The sequence below is a fragment of the Leiobunum rupestre genome, chromosome 3 (assembly GCF_980474605.1).
Source record: "Leiobunum rupestre chromosome 3, qqLeiRupe1.1.hap1, whole genome shotgun sequence".
NCBI lineage: Eukaryota > Metazoa > Arthropoda > Arachnida > Opiliones > Sclerosomatidae > Leiobunum > Leiobunum rupestre.
Window position 1 is genome coordinate 34,041,398 of NC_143386.1, and position 13,981 is coordinate 34,055,378.

The following is a 13,981-nucleotide window of genomic DNA, read 5'->3' on the forward strand; positions in this document are numbered from 1 at the left end:
ATAACGTCTTTGATTTATAATTCATTAAGTCTGCCATCAAATTTCTTTGAAAGTCTTGTTCGATGAAATGCTCTGAACATATCCTGGCACATTTTAAATTTAGGTTGTCTCGTAAAGATCCACATGCCTTTATCCATTTCTGTCGGATATTTATTTCGGATGGAAATCGATGGTATGACACATTCTTACCCCTACTTCCAATAAAAAAATTACTACACCCAGAAACTGAGCAGCGTTGACCTGGCATTATCCTAAATCAATGGGGAAACGTGGTCTCTAAATTCAAAATAATCAAGTCAAATTAAGGCTTCAAAGTTAAGACTCGGCAAAAACTAATACTAATTTACAACAGATTATTCAATAAAATCACTAAGCTTGCAAATTACCACTATAACCTATATAATACTCGAAGCTATTTACTACATTAAAATTTAAAAAAAATTATTTTTACCTGCGTTTGAATTATAAATTGGTTAGCCATGATGACAAGCCATCGTCCGACGGTACGCAAGGTTCGTAAAATACTGCGTATAATAGACGGTCCGAATGGGTAAAATCCCAACTTCTGCTACACGCCACTCGCCGATTTTGTTGTGGTACCCCAAAATATAACGCGACTACGCGAAGGCTCGTTTATTCGGCAGTGGCATCCACTGACGTCATGAAAGGGGAAACACCGGTTGTTTGCCTCCCTTTTTTTGCGTGCCGATCTCTCGTTCCCCAGAACCGGCTCTATAAGGCAACCTTATTATACGCAGTATTTTACGAACCTTGGCCAGAGCTTGCCGGTATTCCAAGGTAAATCATAGAACTTTTGGTTAGAATTGGTTATGTTGGAGCGTTTCGCTTCCAGTATTCAAATGGCGTATTCTGGCCCCACGATTCATTTACAATTTCCGTTTATCTGATTTATCTAAGAATCATTTATCAATAATAAAAAATGTACATATAATGAATATATTACCATTAGCTCTGTGAAGTTTGAAGTACTTGGAGCTACAGGAACTTTCGCATTTAAAAAGTCATAGTCGTTGTAAGATGATACCGATACATTTTGGTCAAGTCGGTCCTGGTCAAGAGCGTTTTTTTTTCTTTTAGAGGTACAAGTTTATACTCTTCTTGCCAATTGGATTACTGAACCTTGCTAAAATTGAAAAAAAAAAAAAAACAATTATTCTATTTCATGTATACAAAATACTAATTAGTCACAAGTTCAAAGCTTACCATTGAACATTCTCAGCTATTATACCGGATCTAGTATAGATGCTAAGGCAAAGTGCTTCTTTTGAATTATGATATTGAACCTTCTGATCTTTCAAATCAGGCAAGTTCATTGTTCCTGGTATGTAAATGGAATCGAAACAAGCTACTATTCCCATTATCATCAAATTAGAAGTCGGAAAATTTCCTTACAAAAGGTCAGTAGCTATTTTTATAGGCTTTAGCAAAGCGATCAAATCTCTCATTCTAGTTCGTTTAATATTTGTTGGTGGTGGTAAATTTTCTTTTCCATGGATTACTGCCTCTAAAAGTATTTCCTGAACATACGTGTAGAAATGAGTCTGCAAAGAAATTTACAAGAGTATGAAATACCGGATAAATCTCAAGAGTAATATTTCAAATCACTTTTTGAAGCCTTTCAAGGGCGAGGTACACTCTATTCCATCTCGTCACTCTTGGGAGAAATACATATTTTCCTAATTTTTCTTTCAGCTTTTGTCCATAAAATATGTTTTTTCTAAAAAAGGTTATTATTCTGTTGCAATAAGCTATGAGTTTGGTTGCCACTCTATCAGATTTTATCACCGCATTGAAAGCTAGCTGTAGTGTGTGGGCGCAACATTTCAAACGTTCTGGCTTTGTCGCACTTTCATTTAGCATTTCTATTATTTCATTTATAGTGGAATCTGTAAAATATATATATTGCACAAATGTTGACTGGATTAATTTTCAAAATATTAGAATTACCATTAAAGTCTTCCAAGAAAGCATTTAAGATACAAATTGAACCAGAGTCATCATCATCAGAATCCTCTAATTCAGCTTGAATTTCATCTGGCAAGAGCCGAAAGACTGTCTCTTTTTGCGTCACTTCGCACAAATCTTTCTCATCAAAAAATGTGTAGCATATTGCATGCCTTTGTTACATTTGCTGCATTGTAAGCCATGATGATCCTAAGCTAAAATTTATATGGTATCAATGTAGCTCAAATCTATGAAATCTCCTCACTTTTCTGTTAAAACTGATATACCTGTTTTGGTTTAAGGTTACGTTTTTAATGATTTGCATGATTTTTTTGGCAATTTCCACCCCGGTGTGTCTTGTTGGAAAATGTAGAAATGCTTAAGTAGATGTTGCAAGTTTCCAATCTTCAGACAAATACTGACATCGTTTTCCTTCCCTTGTGTGGCTGGTCCAGATATCAGCAAGTTATTGGCTACTAATGAAACTTCTTTGTTTACTTCTGGTAAAATTTCATCTTTAAACATGTTGCTGACTGAACATTAATATCAGTCATAAATCCTTGCATAAATGATCTAAACGCTTAACCTTCCGTAAAGTTCAGTGGAACTCCATCAACCGCAACTAGATCAACTATTGATGCTTTATATAGCTTTTGTTGTGGACTGCTAAGGTCAATTTTTGTGGTTTTTCTGGAACTCAATAGTTTTCAATAGAAGGAGATGTCACACTATTTCTATCAGAAGTTACTTTGGGTTGACAATAAACCTCGAATTCTACATCAGAATGGTTGATTTCAATAATAGTAAAATATTATCATTCACAAGCTAAATCGAACTCACAATGCTATTACACTACTATAATCATACCTTTATATGCCGTTGAAAATTTAATAGTTTAGAGCCTTGTTTGATCTCCATGCAATGAATGCACTTCAGAACTAGTGTTTTGGTGCGGAAAAGTGCCGACGTTGGTGAAGAAACAAAATTTATCAAATTAAACGTACCCTTTATATTAACGCATACAAAAGAGTACATTAAAAAAACATTTAATCTCTTTTCAAATGACGTGCAAAGATTTGATTGAAAATATTAATATTTTATCCTTTTAAACTTTAAAAAGTGTTAAAATATATACATATACACTCTTTTATATCCTTATTTGTGAGAGCTGCCCTTTTATTACAGGTCTGATTTCAAATAGTACATGCAAGGCCGCTTCACGCGGTCAAGTGCACGCGACGTCTCGAGCTGATGAGCGCCCTTGCCATTACTATTTTAAATAAGGCCTGTAATGAAATGGCCGACTTCGTAAAAGAGTGTATAACCAAGTTAATCTTTTGTAATTTATAAATGTTTAAATTTTGTGATATTGTACCTTATATGAATTTCTAAATATTGACAAATTGCTTTGTATATCCTTGAAGGTATGAACTGTTGGTGTGCACATTGAATATGTATTTTTTTATTTAATTTTTAAAGCAAACACAAAAAGCAATTACACATTTTCATTTATTTTTGGGTGTGGTTTGATGACCGACGACAACGAATAATTGATGCCTGTGAAACTATCCGTAACACGCCTGGAATCTTCGAATGGGTTCAAGAATAATTTGTAGGTTGTCATTTTGAACCATTTTGGTAATTAAATTAAATTTGTACGTTATTCATGACATTTGAAAGATAAAAAGATCTTAATTTAATTAGAAGCATTCATTTAAACAACGTTGAGATTTTGAAACACCTTCGTTTTACGTAAAATGTAAATTACACATTTGCCAGTTTGTCGACGTTCTGGAGGCCGATTTTTGAGGGCCAATAATTATGAAGCAATGCATTTTGGGACCCATGTTCATCAGACATTTTCGACTCTATGTGACCCAAAGAACACGTCACTTAATTTTGACATGCTTATCCGTAACACCCTGATTACACTGGCGTAACTAGCACCTCCGCAGACCCCGCGGTGCGGGGGGGGGGCTCCGAGAACTAGGGGGCCCCCCAAACGTTTATGATTAAACTCGGTGCTATTTAAAAGGGCTCCGAGTCGTTATTCGCGGGGGGGGGGACGGAGTTCCTAGTTACGCCACTGCCTGATTAACATATCTCATATTACGACTGCTATTTTTTGAATACTGAATCCAATACGTTAAGCTCCCCCCCCCCCTTGCTCCTCGCCGGCCACAGAAATTATATCTCTTAAATATTAACCAAACATAACAAATTACCTAGCTACATCCCGAGATAAAACTGTTCAAAAACTACAATACTTTTTTATAAGGAAGTTAAATTTTTTAATCATTATGACAAAGATTTAAAAACAAACTCAATTTAAACTATTAGCACAAGTATTAATAAAACTTGAAATTAAGTGAATCCCATAATACATTAATCAACTCTTTCATTTGTATATTGAGTGACATAATTTATACATATGTTGTGTCTGTTAGTGGTTTTTGGCCTGAAAGTGATAATATATCTGCTAATATTTAACAAATTATTGAGCAGTTCTTGAAGAGCGTTTGCGCACGATTTCAGGGCTGACTGTTTTAAGGTCATACGCCTGACCTAAAAAAGCCATAAATACAATAAAATAAGTCGACACATTGAATTTAAATCCCAACTCGCTGGTGGCGTAGTCAGACGGGAAAGCGTGGTGGAAATTGTGGAACCCTTCACCCATCGCGAACAGCGACACGATGGGGTTCTCCTTGGGCGTGAAAGATTTGTCGTAGGGCTGGGACCCCCACAAGTGCGCGAAACTGTTGACGGAAAAGGTGCTGTGCAATGAGAACAAGTATCGAAAAATCACAAATCCAAAAGCCAAGAAGATGTTTTCATTCCACAGATAGACGGGCACCAATGTTGGCATAGTCAAAGCAAACAGAATAACTAAACGATCGTAGTATCTGTTTGTGCAAAAATAAAAGTTAATTATTAGCACATGTAGAAGACGATTCTAGATAATTGACGAATAAACAAATTGTGGATATTGTAGAAATGCCAATTTGTTGGTGAAGGCAGCAATGTAGATTGAACGTAATATTTTTCTACCTATGCACCCTTGGAGGGGTTTTACAATCATTGTGTCTATCATTCTGTCTGTCTGGGCTGCGAACGCGTACGTATTTTCGGGGCAAAGTATAATTAGTGCGTTCGCAGTTTCTTGGAATTAGGGAAAAGGTTTTTCCAAAAAATCCCACTTTTTTGCATTGGGTGTAGTATAAATTTTTTTCAATTTGCGTTAGTATCGGGCGGTATTCGAACCTGAACCCGCCTGCACGGCAGGTGAGCGTTCTACCACAGACCCACGGATACATGTTACGCTCCACTGAAAATAGAAACTCTTCCGAGGAGAGGTATATTTTGGCTTGCCAACTTGTTTTTTATTTATTTTTATCTAATAAAAAGTTTGTATTCACAGTGTTATAGGGCTAAGCCAAAATTTTGGCTTGTAAGCCCTAGTTTGAATCATTAACAAAAATAAAACAAGGTAATACATTAAATTATTATTTGCAGATAAAACAGTTTGAAATAGAGTATAGTAATATAATATAATTAATATCGATGAAAAGTTTGCTAAAACCTTGCGCAAAATAGTATAATTTTGCAAACTATGATATCTGAGGTATATATAATTAAAAATACCAAAAATAGGGAAAGTTTGCAAAAAACCTTGCGCAAAATAGTATATATTTGCAAACTATGATATATGTGCTAATTAGAATGGAAAATATCAAAATAGATGAAAAGTTTTGTCAAAACCTTGCGCAAAATAGTATATTTTTGCAAACTATGATATCTGAGGTATATATAATTGAAAATACCAATAATAGGGAAAGTTTGCAAAAAACTTTGCGCAAAATAGTATATATTTGCAAACTATGATATCTGAGGAATATATAATTGAAAACACCAATAATCGTGAAAAGTTTGCAAAAACCTTGCGCAAAATAGTATATTTTTGCCAACTACGATATCTGAGGTAAATAGAATTGAAATTATCAATATTCGATAAATTTTTGCAAAATTCTTGCGCAAATTAGTATTTGATTTGCAAACTATTGGTTATTTCTGAAAATATCAAAACTTGCGCAAAGTTTGCAAAACGAGTTTGCTTGCGAAAATTAGTATGTCCCTGTAAAATGCTCTGTCGAATATTTTTGGCATGAATAAACAAATTTAAATAGTACGATAATTTCTTGTCTATTTGATCCCCTTGTTTTATAAATTGGGATAATGATCGTTATTTTTTACTTGTCGGAATAAATTCCCGATGAGAAAGATAGATTAATTAGAAATGTAACTGGTAAGAGAAGGAGTGGTATGACATATACTACGTTTTCATGGAGGTAGTAAATTCGTGAATGGTGTAAACCGAATTTCAAACGCTTGTGTTAGGGTTAAAACGTGTTTTCTCTAACACGGTTAATGAACCCGTAATTTTTCAGAAGATTCGATTTTTCTAAGACTGAAAACGCACGAACACGGGTTTGATATGCTGGGGTTTTTAGTTCGAAATGTGGGGTTGTTTGATGAAAATTATAATTAGCAATTAAATCTAGAAGCTCGTTGGATGAATTAATTAAGTCAATATTAAAGTCGCCTGAAATAATGCCTTTTTTTAACGCTAGAATATTTTAAGAATAATGTCTTGAAGATAAGAAAAAAATGTATCTATGTTTGCCGAGTGAGGTCTATAGATGATGAGGTAGTGAACATCCGTTTTTATACTTCTAATAACATATCAGAGTTAAAAAAGCAAGTTCTAAAATAGGAGTAATTGAAAGATAGCTTTTGTAATAGAAACCAACGCATCCAACTAATCCAATAACCATTCCACAGAATGAGTAATATGTTAAATATGTAAGGACATGTTTCGGTGATGGCGTAAATATAAGGACCAAGATTTAGTTGCGTGATAGTAGCATATAGTGCGGGGAGATTATGATTTGCACTGCATATATTTGCATAAATTAGGCTCAATTCTTATTTTTATAAAATTAATTATAAAAATAGCATAAATATTAAGGAAATATAATAAAGATCAGATTTTTGTTTATAAATGTTCTATTCATTTACTTCAACTTTGTTCGTCGATTCGTTATAAATATATTTAACACTGTTAATTTCAATTATAAAGTTTGAGATGAATTTTCCCTTTACTTCTGGGGTATTTTTAAGGTATTGTATTAGGAAGAAACGACTTTTGTCTTGAGAAGTGGTAAAAACTGGAGATACATATATTTTTGAGATGAAGAGATTATGCCCCTGTTTACGTATGTCAATTTTGATTTGTGGGTCGTTGAGTTTGACTACTATTTTTCTGGACTGATTTTCTTTACGATGCCCTCTTCGATATACTTGGAAAGGCTTAATCGATAAATGATACCCACATAAGTTATTGAAAAAGTTATTAAGTAATGTTGCTAGTTAGCCGCTTCATCAATACCAGATATGACGATATTGGCCTTTTATTTTCAATCTCAAGCGATTCTATTCTACTTTCAAAGGTTAGGGAGGTTTTTTCATTGAGACACTTTTGGAGATGATAAGCTTCTTTTAAAAGGTCAATATCTAATTTTAGTTCATCTAGGTTATCGACTTTACTTTCTAATTTTGATAATCTCTTTCCATGATCTTTAAGCGTAGATACTAGTGAGTGTATGCACTAGTTAAAGTACGCACCCTATGATGTTTTTATCTATTATTATTTCTTTCAATGGTGGTTTAAAAATACATTGAAAACTAGTCCTTTAAATCTGTTCCGAGACCGTTGTTACGATAGGTTGAGTTACGTTAGTTTTCGTCTCTCGTTAAGCCAATGCGAAAGCGGTGACTCGCACGCGCTGTAAACATTTTCATAGGAGGTTATTTACTTAAAAATGGGGTTCAATAACTATGGGAAACTTTCATGGTAAATTGTTATCTAAAGTAGGTAAATTAAAAAGTTAATTACATAATTTTATGTAGTTTTCAGGAAAATGAGATTGGATGAAAAAGAAGCGTTTTGTGTGTAATGGGGCTGGGAGGCATGACAATTGGAACCACTATTTTTGTTGAAATGGGGTGAATCGTTTTAAGGGGTGCTGGTCACATTAAATATCATTTAAACTCAACATAAAGCATGCATTTTACTTTTTCTGAAACATCAGAACGGGGTCGGCTTCCAAATCACTGACGTCGACTTTACTGCCTTGAGTGATAACATCAGGATGCTTCTTCATCATGAACCATCCAATGTGCGAAAAGAAAAATCCTCTGGTTGCCGTGTAAGGGTCTGCATTGGTGTCGACGAATTTGTGATGAGTTCGATGATCTCGGCACCACCAGTGTATATCCCTCTGCAAATATCCATTAGTATAATAATCAGAGGTACACGAACGAAGACACTCTCTACCGCGATATATGGTTAGGACGGTTAACTGCGAACATTTCTAACACCGAACACATTTCTTCTAAAAAATCATATTTCAGTATGGGTTTAATCAAATTCAATAAGGAAGACGTTATTTGAAAGCCACGATACACTGTTAAAAAAGGGTGTTTTAATGGTATATTAAGCGTGTAATATCTGTAAAAAAACCCTCTTTAATGTTAATTTAAACGCCCTAAAGGGATTTTTATTGTCCCAAATTAAACACTTGAAAAGGTGTATAAAGGGTGTTATATTACCCCGTAAATTGAGTGATTTAACACCTAGTAAGGGTGTAGCTCCCTTAAGGCAGTGGTTTAGTACCCTAAAAGGAGTATTTTAACACTTTAAAGGGATTATTGTAGCACCCTTACGGCAGTAGTTTAGAACCTTAAAGGGAGTAGTTAAAAACTTTAAAGGATGTATTATAGAACCCTTAAGGGGGTATTGTAGAACCCTGAAGGGGGTAGTGTTACACCCTGAAGGGAGTCGTTTGGTACCCTTAAAGGAGTGGTCTTGTACCCTAGAGGGAGTAGATAATAACCTGCAAGGAAAAAGTTTTATACCACAAACTGTTAACAAAGGAACCAAAATGGAGGACATAAGCACCCCAAACAGTGTAAATAAACACCCTAGCAGGAAAACTGCTTTTTAAGGTGTAGAATAACATCCTTTATAAACCTGTTAAGGTGTTAAATATGGGACAAGAAAAAACCCTTATAGATTTGAACATACACCCTTTTTTTAAGAGTGTATGGTAATATTTACAAAAGAAAACCCCAGAGGCATAGATTATAGTCCGAAAATGTTAGGAGGTTAAAAAACGCATGCCCTCAACTATTCGACTGCAAGCGTTGGTGAAGGTTCCTTGAATGAGGCATGGGAAACGAGGTTTTACATATTGTTAGAGAAAATATGTACCTAAACCAACTTGTATACCTCGACTTGATTACGAAAGTGAATATTCTAACTCTCAACACCAAGGTATTCACCATTCAAAAATACTTCTAGGCCAAGATTACTCACAAAATTGCTCATCAAATTAATGAGCAAGATCACTGTAGCCATTATCTTACACAGTTTCTTTTTTGACTTATATTCGTTATAATAACTTTGAAGTATACAGTACAATAGTGCTTAAAATAACTTTGCACAGTCGGAAAGTTTCAGATATCTTCTGATGAACCACTTCGCAACCTAGCGATTCGTGACATCACCGCATCGGTGTTGGCGTACCATGTGCTTCTTTAAGCAAAGCAATCGTTTATTTTTGTAGTAGATTTAATTAATGTCTAGAAGCAATAATCTTTCCATTTTCTGTTTAAAGTATTTCTTACGTGAACAGATATTTTTCAAATCGTTATACATACGCACGCACAAACGAACTAGTAATTGTCTGACTATAATCCAAAATTTTAAATTGAACATGTATTCCTAACTCTTCTAGCCTCATCGAGATCTAATCGATGAAAATCGTATGTGTGAACGCGTTAGACGGATGTAAAATGAACACCTCATACAAGTTTCTTAATAATTTTACCTTTTTAAAATAGCCCGTTCAATTCTTGAATATTCGACCAATAAGGTATAAGATTAGACTAAATAGCTTCCAAAGTTGCGTACGTTTTCTTATGTGTTCGGAGTTACATTAGAAGAATTTGTAAATGGAACTGTTTTCTTTTTAATTGCTACTCTTTGGATAGAAATTATTTAAAAACATGGTTGCTCTTTTAATTGTAGATGCGGATGTTACCATAACTGACCACTGTCTCAATAGACATTGAAATTAAAATTAGAATTATTGAAATTATTTAGTAAATCTATCCCACACTATTTCCCTTATTTTGTGAGGGTCTTAGTTACAATTGACGTCTAGTATCGTTATCGAAAATCAAAACGACGTAACTATATTTGAAAAAACTAATTTAAATATATAAAAGAGAAGCAGATAATTAGGCGCATTCTTTTTAAAAAAATATATAGGTCTATATATTGGACAGAAGACTGCTTTCAGAATCCATCATATAATTTAAACCACTCTTTAAAACCACAAGTTACGGGGTTTTGGTTTTCAGGCGACGGTATAAAGTTTGGTTTGATTTGTAATTACCTGTACAGCTATTGTGTTTAAGGTCGCCAATAGGATTCGTAATGGCAATCGAGCCTTGTAAGAGCGGTGTGACCAAAGTCGATGAGCTCCTGCCGTAACTCCGAGACCAGTCATGTAGTATGTGATAATCGCTGTTGAAAAGATCGTGCATGAATAACAACCGAGATCAACAACTGAGGATTGGCGCCTCCAGACTTTGATTCAATCAAGGCTCTGATGTGAAACAGCCTGCATTTTGAGGCGGCTGATTGAAATGGAATCTTAGATCTGGTTCGGTCTTTTTTCACAAAGTTCAATTATAATAAATTTATTGTGGAATAAAAGGCTTAAACGCATTTTATTGTTTGTAAATACGTGTGACCTCATAACTTTGCTTCTGCTAAGTGATCTCTCCGATCTTTGTCGTGATTGACGGGGTGTACTCGGAATAGCAAGAGCAAATTGTCTCTAATAGTCAGGGAGGAGCTGTTTTCGACTTAAACAAATACTTAACTAAATATTTAGCCTTGTATTAAAAATATTTAATCATTTAAATTCCCTTAAACCCGAAATGTATATATATCTTTCGAGAGAAGTTTTTATGTCAATATTTTGCTAAGCGTTATTCGCTTGAAACACGTATACCTGGCCAGATTTTTTTTAAACAATCAGATTTGGAAGAAGATTTCGTTATGAGGAAATACGTCTATGCAGTGAATCCTTAACATACAAGTTTTAGGAAAAGTTATACTGGTGGTCAATGTTTAGCCACGATGCGGTTCACACATTCCCGGTTTGGCGGACAATTGAATCTGCAGGGAAAGGGACAGGACGCCCGCGGAGGAAGTATGACAGCCACCCGAGGAGGGGTCTAGTGCCCGAAGCTCATACTTTGAGGAGTTATGAAAACACTAATAAAGGTATTGAAATTGTCTCACCCCTTAAACTATGTATGAAGATTCCCCCCTCTCTTAAATAATATTTGAAGGTATTTATGACTAGCAACAAATCAACTTTGATTAGTTTAGAATATTTCATCAGCGGATAGATTTTTTAAATTATACGTTCAAAGTTTATATACCACAAATTGCTATATTTAACTTTTTCCAATCCAATCCTTTCATCCTAATTGACACTGATGAAACTGATTTTTCAACGACTACCAAAATAGTTTTGTAGATTTATCTAAGCGGCATTCTAAGCCGAATAAGCCTCCAAAATCTTTTGGACTAATATTTTTAAGTGTTAAAAACAGTGCAATTACGTCAGTTTTTCTACAAATTCAATTTATTTTATCCTTCCACTAATTGCTTTGGACTATAATAAGTTGCACATATAAAATTCTGGTTTGGAATTTTATTACTCGGCTTGTATTTTGTGGAACGGTTGAGATGATGATGGTTATTTTGGTTACATTTTCTAAGCGAAAGTTATCTTCAAAAAACATTTTTACGATTTGTTTATTAGAATAATTATATTTATTTAAATAAAATTAAGTTTAAATAATATCTTAGACATATTTTGCTGGAACGCGCAATATCTTACGATTTCTAATATAGGTAATTCAATATGAAGACTCGCAGTCTAATTATAACTATAATTCACCCATTTTTATAATGAAACGAAGCTTATTATTTAACTTAGGATGTGTTCAAATCATTTGTTGAAAACTAGGCAAACTTACAAAAGTAGCTTTTACACATATGATAGCTTATGTGTATGAGTTGCTCACTTGGACTATTACAGGTTTCATTTCTAATTGAGACTAAAATACTCAGGATATCGCGTCTTCTGATCGCATTTCAAAGCCTCGTTATGAGATCCAGGTTTGACAAGCCAGTCAAGGCTCTTATTAAATACCACTTGACAAGGAACCCGATTTTTTACCTTTACACTGTTTTCGATGATATTGGCAAAGACATATATAAAAACGCCCTGTAAGAATCTCAATTCTGGACTGTAATGATGCGATTAAAACAAATTTCTATACTTCAATAAAATTAAATAAAACGCTGTTGACTAAACAGTATAAGATTAATGTAACTTAAATATTTTTAAATACATAAAAAGAAGAAAATCATTTTATCACCGTACACTTAAAAAATTATGTTAATTAAATTAACAAGCTCTCTTTTTTGCAATTTTTATGAAAAAAGATCTGCTGAAATTAATCGAAGAAGACTTACCCATAAGTACAGTTTGCCATTTTGCAAAGGAGAAGTTATAAAGGGTGGCTATAGCTACCGCGTGAAGAAATATGATCACGACGATATTTGCCCAAAGAACATCTCCGTATTTAGTTTTAATGGAAATATTTAAAACTTTTCTCTTCCCAATTTGAAAGGCACTCTTTTGGGACATCTTTGTACTTCCTGGGTTTGATCGCGTGTGTCCGCTATCTTTACTGAAAATAATATTTGCCTTTCGTTTTCTGTAGTTAAGCCATTATTCAGATTTTTTCCATTTAGGACAGTTTAACAATTATGATATTTATAATTTGACGAAATTTTTACCTGGTCATTACTATTTATAACAAAGCAGCGCAATGAATTAGACATACGCTCAAGGAAAAATTTTGACTGCATCAGTCTATTAATTAAATTTATTTTGTGGCTCGTGCCATTTCTCCGCTTCTGTCGCGTTTTTACGTGGGTGACTTGAAACGTTATTTCAATAAGCAATTGCGCGTATTTTAAAACTCAATATATTGAATCAAAAGACCTTTTTCTTAACCACTAATAAATGTCTACAATGTAAGTTTTCCTAACTGAACGGGCATACCTTTTTGTCCATGCAGTGAGCCTTCGTTTCCTCGTTCAATCTGCAGATTTCATTCCGTTGCTGGAATCCAACTACATTATACGAAGGGAATAGGTTAGCGGTATTATTGAATAAGTACACTGCAACGTCGTTTTGGTATTTTTGTTTATTTCCGGCAGTTATTTGTACATTTTCGGTGTTAACACTAGTAATTTTAACCAACTTATCGGCTTCCGGTCGTAATCCTGCATTTAGTTATCCAACTATCTCGTAGTGTTACTCTCATCAGGTGCAAAGCTTTATCAAATTATTTAGTGTAGCTCATTATTGTTATGGCCAGCACTAGAGGTTGATTTCATATTACCATATTTTTTCGAAACGTTACGAAAATATAATTATACAAAGTGAACTGAAGTGCAACTGCTTCCCTTCGGTCCACACGAAGCAAATTGAAGTGCAACTGCTTCTCTTCGGTCCGCGCAAAACGAACTGAAATTCAACAGCTTTCTTTCGGTCCACGCAAAGCGAACCGAAGTGCAACTGTTTCCCTTCGGTCCACGCACAGCTAATTTTTGTAGATTTTCGACTTAAAATGTACATAAATTTTTTAAATTAAGACCGACTTGTTATAAAATATATTTTTTGTTAATATAAATAATTTCTGAAATACTTATTCCGTTGTATTAAGAAATTTTAAATTTAAGTGAGATTTCTTTGCCAATTCGCGGGACTCATTATTCAACTTACGCACTATT

The 13,981-nt window shown here is 34.2% G+C and overlaps 1 protein-coding gene across 1 annotated transcript; it reads right to left on the reverse strand.

The window, feature by feature from the left end:
* Nucleotides 1–4,459: 4,459 nt before the first annotated feature.
* Nucleotides 4,460–12,827, reverse strand: LOC149951557 (stearoyl-CoA desaturase 5-like). Its single transcript, XM_090169588.1, has 4 exons — nucleotides 12,653–12,827; nucleotides 10,488–10,618; nucleotides 8,101–8,306; nucleotides 4,460–4,871 (listed from the first exon to the last, which is right to left on the reverse strand). Exons 1-4 carry the CDS (start codon nucleotides 12,825–12,827, stop codon nucleotides 4,460–4,462), a joined length of 924 nt encoding a protein of 307 aa, XP_090025714.1.
* Nucleotides 12,828–13,981: the final 1,154 nt, after the last annotated feature.